This window comes from Aptenodytes forsteri, unplaced genomic scaffold (genome assembly GCF_000699145.1).
Source record: "Aptenodytes forsteri isolate BGI_AS27 unplaced genomic scaffold, ASM69914v1 Scaffold180, whole genome shotgun sequence".
NCBI classification, from domain to species: Eukaryota; Metazoa; Chordata; class Aves; order Sphenisciformes; family Spheniscidae; genus Aptenodytes; species Aptenodytes forsteri.
In genome coordinates, this window is record NW_008795486.1 from 806,410 (window position 1) to 815,528 (window position 9,119).

The window sequence follows — 9,119 nt, forward strand, 5'->3', positions numbered from 1 at the left end:
ACACAAAAGAGGGAAGTCAGAATTACCATGAAAATATAAGACTTCAAACAAGTGATATCCTGCAGCTCACAGGATAGCTCTAGTTTTAGGTGAGACAACCAACCAGATGCACGGCTTTTGAATTCCATTTGAAATGATCCTTGTTGATCCAGAAAATAATTACTTTATTGATTGACTGCTTAGCTCCAAAGATGGTTGAATTTGGTCTGATGTGACAACAATTTGATACCACCATCTTCTGCCGTTTAACTGCAATGGTAACAAAAAACATGACAGATTTACTTTCTTTCTCCACTGAAGACAAAAAGATGGTAGCCAAAGCCTGAAATACTAGAACTGAAGTGCCACTCTAGTAACAATAATGATTATTATGTGAGATTACAATAAATAAGCACTACTTTTCTTCAGGAATGGAAGGAACCACTCTACAGAATGAATGGTTTTTAAGAAATATTTCATATGTGGTAACATATACAAACGAGAAGGCAAGTCTGCAGTGACCAAAAGCAGATAATACATTTAATATTTTATTTCTGCCATAAAGCAGAATATGATAATTGCAGCTGTATGCAGATATCATCACTTAAAGAACGAGATCCTCGTTCTTTAAAACGTGAAAAAATATTTCACGAGTCTGTGAAATATGAAGGTGTAGATATAAGAAAACACTTTTTCTCCATCAGACATTGGCAACACTAATATGTCAAAATATTTTTGAAAAACAGCAAAGGCTTTTAAAGCACTATCACAAAGCTTTCTAATTTTATGAGTTACAAGAGAATACAATTTTCATGCGATAAACTATGCAGATACTCACATATTCTTACATTAGACAATCCTAGCCTGCAGGGAAGTCATGCCTTTTAGTGATGTTAACTTATAAATGATAGTTTTGAATTACTATCTTAAAACTGGAAAATTAGGTATTAGTGCTTGACAGAGCACTTTCTGCTAATTGGATGAAAGTGTTACAGTAATATGAAGTGAAGCACTTAAATTAGAGTTGACAACTTAAATAGTTTGTTAAATCTAGGTTTGGGAAAGTTCTTCTGCTTCCTCATTTTTCTACAGCTCTCTTTTTTAAGCTGCCCCATTTTGCTCTGTTTTAGATCAAGATTCACAAAAAAGCTTACAGTACAGAAGGAGGAGAACACTGAAAAACAGAAGTAAATTCACAGCTGATGAGATCATGAGACTGAGATTCTTAAAAGACCATATGAAAAGGTTCAGGGTTCTGTTCAAACTGTGAAAAAACAATTTTGTTCAAAACACTTTGGAACTATAAAAACATCTCTTAGCATGAAATAAAAAATGTTTTCAAGCTTTCAAGTGAACATAAATTAAGAAAACATCTGCCTCACTTGCCAAAACCCCTCTCTCTCCAAATGCTAAAGTTTGCTATGCAGTATTTAGTGTCCCTTAAATTAGAGAATAAAGGCCAGTATAGTAGTAGAAGTGATTGCTATATTAATAAAAAAAAAATGTATCATCATGAGTCTGACGCAAGCACTTGCAATCAGTTATTAAACAGCAAGATCTGAAAGCTCTCAGTGTTCTCTGAAATTGGGAAAGAAATAATTGGGGTTCTTTGTTTGCAAAAGCTCCCTCTTTCATTTTAAGTGCTGTAGCTATTACCTGAGATAAAAAGGTAACCTTTGGCTTTGCTGTAGTAGATAAAAATGATAAGATTTCTCCTTTCCTTACTGGGAGCAGCACTTGTAAAAATTAAAACCCCCCTCTATTCTGCTGTTCTGAATTGAACACTTTTTTAGTAGACAATTTAAAATACACATAATTCTACCGTACTTTTTTGACTATTTCAGTTGTCACTGCAAGCTGGGATGCTATCTATGCAACAGAACACAAGATTTTTCCAATAAAGCCATCAATCCAAACTAAAGTATGTCAACTTATATGAAACAGAAGTATGAACTTCTATGAAACTATAGACAGTAATGGAGTAGAGAACATTTCAGTAACAAATCAAGGTAAATCTACAGTGAAATCATACCTTATATTGATGGTGAAAATCTCTGCGTCTTCTCAAGAAACTTCCATAACTAATCATTGGGTTAAAAAATATACTACTTAAAACATACTGATTCTTTTCTTAGTATAGTAAGAAAGCTTCATTACTACCCAGTGACTTTATTCAGTGTCATCAAGAATAAAACAAATAGTTGTGTGAAAAGGAAATCTACCACGTGCTGCATAGTCGCTTCAGGCCAGCACAGAAAACAATGAAATGGAAACTCTGGAACTGGTTATGCCCAATGACTTCATCTAACATTTAGATGGATATACATAATTCAAAAAATAAATGTGTATTACACCCTTTGTATTCACCCCATCTTATTTTTGAGTATTTATTGAGATGCCCAGTTTAGGGGCTTAGTCTTTGCTGATTAAGAAGAAAATTAAGGAGGATAGCTATCCAGAGAGAGATACAGAATTGGGCTGAACAGTGCTTAACAGATGCATTAATTTCTAGTTTAGAGCCCCAAAACATAATAACACCCCAAATGGATTAAAGGAAAAGTCCTGATATGGCCCTAATTCTGAGAGCAGAAAAGAGTAGAGGAATAAGTGCCCCCAAATATCTTTTGTTAAGTGCCCGAAGCTGCGTGGGGTGAACCTGATCAGAATGTATCACTGGCTGAATTCACCAGGAATGAGAAAAAAGCATGCTTACAGACAACAGAAAAGAGACATAGCTGCCGATCTGTCCAGAGCTCTTCTGTCTAAAATACAGTGAACAAAAGGGCAGCTCTAGCCATCACTGCAAGATTCAGACGCAGTTCAAACGTTGTAATGATAGTTACTGTCATGAAGGGTGTGGGAAATTAATCCTGTTTCTTTATGACTTTGTGCTCATGCCATCAGAATATCCAGATGGCAGAATCAGCTATCCTTTATATTGTTCCTTTCTTGGGTGTTTTTAAGTCTGCCATTTCTCCTCTCAAGTTTCCTGGTACTCAGCTGTTCTGCTTCACATACCCTAAACTTCATTCCTCCAGCTGTGTTGTCTTTTAAGATGTCACATTTCCTATAGAATTGAGGTCAGAAGTTTACTATGTGATCCAACACTGCTGTATTTGCTGGAATCATTATTTTCTGCATTTTTTTTTCTTCTGGTATATAATATCAGAGCTTAAATTATCAGTTAGGTATTGGTAGGTAAAATATTGTACAATCTCTGTGTTTAACTAAGTTTCTAAATGTCAGAAATTTTCTACAATGGTAGAAATTATTTTTTCTGGCTGACTCTAAAAAATGAAATAAAAAAATTAAGTTTAGTTTCTATAACTAATCTTACATTAAGCATACTACTCAGTACTTCTGGTTTTAGTAAAAAGTAGATTTTCAGTGTGATAGGACAGCATGAAAATTCCAGAGGCCAGTGGAATTCCTTTGGTTTAAAATCCTCCAGTCAAATGCAATTGAATGGGTTTGAGCACTGTAATCTCTGAATAGTGACTGAAGTTCGTAATTCACTGCTCATACACAGTTCTTTGCAGCAGGGTCTTACAGGAAGGTAATACACAAGTTATATTACAAGCCAAATACCACCATTAAATTGCTTTGTTTTGAATGTCTGCGTGTTTGTTCCCCAGGAGCAGATACTGCAGTGTATGCAATCCATTCTCATCACTGTTAGTCTTGTCATGTTTCAATACAGAGCAAGAAAAGCGTATTACTTAAGGACAGGATTTTCAGTAGTGTCTAAATCGTATTGATTTTCAATAAGAAAGCTCCTTGTATATCCTTCCTCTGTTACAGCCCTCAGCCACTGCAAAGACACTGGCTGCTAAAACCTGCAGTGTCCTGAGAGTGACTGAAAGAAAGCACCTACTGTTTACTACTAAATGCTGTGCAAAGCCAAACAATCACTAAAATGGTATGTCTGACTGAAGAGACGTACAAAAGACAATCTCCCGAGCACGTGAAAGAGAGGAAGATCCTGCAATGATCACAGTTAGCAATTACCTTCAAGACTATAGACATCAGCCAATATTATCAATCAGGTGTGGCAAACTGATTTAAATACCTACACAGCTTTAAATCCCTACACAGCTGCAGTTCTGGTTTCAGTTTGAAACCTTGATTTTTCTATCACACAACTCATTTGTGCCTTTGTTTACCTTTTTTCCCAAAAGTCAAGTTAAAGGGTTACATGGCCTTTTAGCACTATGATGCTAGGACAGCTTTTTTGTAAAGCAGCAGGAACAATTGCACGGGATCTGCATTCAAAAGGGACCACTTGGCAGCACACTGCCATGACCTTTCCCCTGCCACATGCCCAAAGCCATTGCTACGCAATGCATATTTCACTTATGTTCAAAATAGATTTTCAAAATTAACCTATGTCTTTTATATGGTGGTTGCTAGCTAGAAAAATTAACATCTAACCTTTATGGACTCATAGCTTGTAAAAGCCCTCATCCTGAATACATCAGATGAAATTAAAAGAATATTTATATAAAAAGCCTTGCAAATTTCCTTCTTTATCACCTTCAAGTGCTGAAAGATATGATCTATTACGCATACACAGGCAAGCTAGTGATCTCTCAGCTTACATGGTATTACGGAAGCCAAGACTTGCTTTCATGAGGTAAATTCTCAACACCGTGAGAAATGAACTCTGTATATACTGCATTATATACTGACAGAGACAGACAGGAAAAGAAGCAGCTGAAAAGATATTTGCTACTCCAAGTTTAGCACGGAACAGCCTTCTTGTCTAAAAACCAGATTCATTTTCTTTATTCACTTTGTGAGTAGGAAGGAAGGAATGGTGTGGGAACTACCACGCTGATTTTCAGTCCTGCTCTGGCCACCAAAACGTCCCATTTTCACTCTGAGAAGTAACAGACATTGTGTATATAAATATTAAGTTGTTCTTACACTTTATAGTAATGGTGTGAAAGAGCAGTTCACAGATAAATCACCTGAAATATGAGTAGATAAACATCACATGAGTGACTAGCACTGAAGCCTACAGTCAAGATTCACAGGTTTTATTCTCAGATTCTGCCATGAGTTTGATGCCTCTCAACAGTTTATTTTTCATGGAAGATTTTGAAAAATTCAAAGGAAAACTGCTACAGATATATTTTAATTAGTATCGATAAGATTTCCAACCAATCTATAACCTATTTTCTTCATTCTGCTTTTTTCATCTGTGGAGTACAGAAAGCATACAAGGGTATGCTTCCTTACTGCCTAAATTATAAAGATAAAAAACCTGGCTTTTGAAAGAACTAGCCCATCAACATTTTAAATCCAAGTTTCCAGTTAACTTATTTCTATAATATTGAAGAGAAAATTTAAAAAAGATATTCAGCTTAACAATAAAATTCACTATTTATAGCACATATCTGTAGTAAACTTCATGTAAGAAAATAGCTACAAAATTCATGTTTGTAGCACTAAGCAGCAAAGCTTCTTTAGCTTGTCATAAAAGGCACCTTTTTGGTATCCACTCTCTTTTATGAAAATAAATGTAAAAATAAATAGTTTCAGGCATACAATCAAAACAAACATGATGCAAGAACGTTATTAGATAATGATTGCCTCTCTTGTCCATTTCCACAATGCAGCACAAATTTGGTCACGACAAATAATTTTTAGTGTTTCATCACAACCTGAAAGGATATGTTAATTTTTGTTTCTTTAGCCTTAGGTTACTCAAAATGACTATCATATCACACACTTAGTTTAATTCCAAAGCTTTAAAAACACTGCTGCCTGCACTACTATTCTAGTTCATACACGTGCAAAATCTCATTAGAGATGCTTTTCTATTAGAAAGTCAATTTAGCATTGTAATTGACCACAAGAATCCAGACTTTTGGGGGGTTACCTTCAGACGCATGTTTAAATGTATCTTACTGTTCGTCAAGGGTATAGAATCATAGAATCATAGAATCATAGAATCATTGAGGTTGGAAAGGACCTCTAATACTATTCTAGTTCATACACGTGCAAAATCTCATTAGAGATGCTTTTCTATTAGAAAGTCAATTTAGCATTGTAATTGACCACAAGAATCCAGACTTTTGGGGGGTGTTACCTTCACGCATGTTTAAATGTATCTTACTGTTCGTCAAGGGTAGAGGATGATGAATATACTGCTGTGTCACCATGATATACACAGAAGAGGTATTATGCAATATTGAAACCAGTGCACTGTCTTTGCTTTGCTTGAATGGATAATCTCAACAATTCCAAGTGTATTAGAAACAAATATACTCCGTTATTGGTATAAAAAACTATGTAGAAGCATACTGTGATATTCACATGAGATGAGATGCAAGGGAAACCACTGAAAAAGCGACAGGTTATTCACTGTAGATGAAACAGGTAGAATAATCTCATGTGCATGGCATATATTAAAAGACACGCAAATGTCTTCATTTCATGTATATACCATTAATTAGACTTGCTTATGAAATAATTATTATGGATCCAAAAATCTACTGCTGTACATTCTATTCTCATGTACTGTGAAAATATCCATTTTCTTTGCCCAGAAATTAGCTATGAAGAAAAACAGAGTAGCCAGAGGGAAATTTCAGGCTGGAAAAACAATAAAATGAAATTTGTTAAAAATAACACTTCTGAAAATAAATTTTTTTTGCAAAAGGAAAGGTGAAAATATAATATTCACAATTTGTACTAGTGCTTCTAGAAAGGAATTTGTTTTTTTTTTTCTGTAACCAGAAGGTTACAGCTGGAAGTGGTAAAGCTGATTTAGACGTCAGTGAAGGTTTCATGCTAGACTTCCATGTAATTTTGTTGAAGGATAAGATAAAATTCTTCTACATATATGGGTAAGTTAGTATTCTTGTCTTCTTGTTCTAAAGATAACTGTGGAAGAAACCATTAACATGAAAGTAGAAAGGATAAGTTGGATAATCATAAAGCCTTCTGAAAAAAGGGAGAATTCAGAAACTCTGTATTCAACAGCACCAGTATATGTGCTGCCAATGTAAAGCATAATGTCCCTGCATCTTGCATTTCTTTGGGAGGTAACAAGCCATCTCTACAGTAAACATCAAGTGAAACAAACCACAACTCCTTGAATTCTTTTCTTTCAGGAAGAGACATGCAACCATGAATTCAAGTTCTACCAGCCTAAATTAACTGCATTTCAGTATTTGACAGGTCAACCAGTTAACAAATCAACAAATTCAGATGCCATTTGAGCTACAAGAGAGGTTATGCATCAAGTTTAAAATGTGTTTTCATTTTTGTATTTACCTTTAGGTCCTTTGAACAACTTGATCTCTACCACGGTCTCCAGAATAGGTCTCCTTCGACGAACATACAATCGTACTATGGAGCCAGCCTCTTTTAGGGCCTCCACGGCTTTGCTGTGTGAGACTTCTGACACGTCGACCTCATTCACTCGCAAGATGCAATCGTTGACCCTACAAGAAAAACAAAGAACCACAGATACTAAATGCTTCAGCTGTTATTTTGGACCAAACAGAGTTTTGTCAGTAGTGCTGTAAAACGAAGAACGCTTCATTGGGAAGTCTGCCAGACGACAGACTTAATGCAATATGCCTCATCAGCAATGAGACGGAAACAGAACACTTAGTCCCTCCAAAAGACATACCTGATTCAAACTAAAGTCTGCCTAATCACCTACACCTACCATCCTCCTTCATAAATTGGGGTTGGATCCACAGAGTGATAGAAATGAGTAATAAACAACTTGTCTTTACAGACTTCATTAAAGTACCTTTTACTAAACAATATAATCGAGTTACAACATTCATGCTGCATGCTATCACGACTACAGTTGCTCTTAAGGAAATCAGTTGATTTAATTTAGTACAGAGAGACCAGTAATCATTCCAATACCTCCTTAAATCTTTCATATTTATTCATCAGAGCCAAAGAATTCTAAGTTATCAAAGTAAAAATGCTGTCCTACAAAAAGCATACAATTTAAGAGAGAATGTTTCATGCTAAATAATTTGAGTAAATTTCATTGCTTATGTTTTCACCACTGACTGTAGACCTACTGTGTGGTAATAGCATCTATTTTTCATAGAATATTAATAAAATTCCCTCATATTCTTACTTTGGATGTTTACTACATCATCTGAGGATGAACTAATATATTCACCGTCAAAATGTCCTGGTTTGATGGAGTAGTATTCTCCTGATCTGACAGATTTGTCCAAGTTGGAAAGGAAATCTACACCTTGAGAGCACTAAAACCCATCTCCAAAGCAGCAGGCTAATAACGTAACTACTGGGCCATCCTTTCTTTGCAAATGAAAGCAAGTGAGAAGAGCAAATTCCAAAGAACTAGATGAATTGAGACTCTATTGTTCTTTCGTGAAGTACATTTATTATGAGATGCCTCTAAGTATTTTGGTTCCAGAAGAAAAAGGCATATGTAAATGAATGTGTTCTTCTGCATGTCTGAAAGGACAATCAGTGAAGAAAATATGGGTTGCTAAAAATATTCCCATTTCCGCTGTGTTTCTATACATAAAGATCAAGCATCGAAAGTTACTCTTTACAGCAAGAGAACACTTGAGCTGGCTACTGCTCAGGAGTCTTAGCACATGAAAGAGAATGAAGCTTCACCAAAAGCGTATCTGAACTCTGAGAATTTAGGATAGATTTTTGTTATGTTCTTGTGCTGCTGTTTTTTTAAAAAACAAAACAAAGCAAAACAACAAAAAGACCACAACTATTTGAAACCAAACACTTTCTGTGTTATCAGCCTTTTGGAAAAACATTTCCAGGGGAAAATGTTGATAGCAGCCTTTATCTGACAACTGGTCGAACTTGGAAAGGTCACAAAATTGGTACTTCCCTTCTGACAAAAAGTACCGTACTGCAAAGTCTCCAGTTTTCATTCAATGGTTGGGTTTGCTGCTTTCCTTCAATGCCAGAAGTATTAATTTTCCAAATGTTTAATTGTGTGGTTTGGCTGTTAAATTAACAAGTGCTCTAATACAAATTGCTTTTTTCTTTTAAATAAATCATGAATACATCCTGCTAGTGCTTCCCACTCAGAAAGATAGTGATTATGTCTAAGCTGCCAGTCTTTCTGTTAATATCACTATATAGAATCATAGAATAGTTTGGGT

The 9,119-nt window shown here is 35.4% G+C and overlaps 1 protein-coding gene across 4 annotated transcripts in view; it reads right to left on the reverse strand.

Moving 5' to 3' along the window:
* DLG2 (discs large MAGUK scaffold protein 2) overlaps positions 1-9,119 on the reverse strand; it is a 1,087,547-nt gene that overhangs the window by 331,792 nt on the left and 746,636 nt on the right. For all 4 annotated transcript variants that reach the window (XM_019472611.1, XM_019472613.1, XM_019472612.1 and 1 more), the window contains one exon: positions 7,264-7,433. In XM_019472611.1, the coding sequence (XP_019328156.1) occupies positions 7,264-7,433 (170 nt within the window). The remainder of the gene's footprint in view (positions 1-7,263; positions 7,434-9,119) is intronic.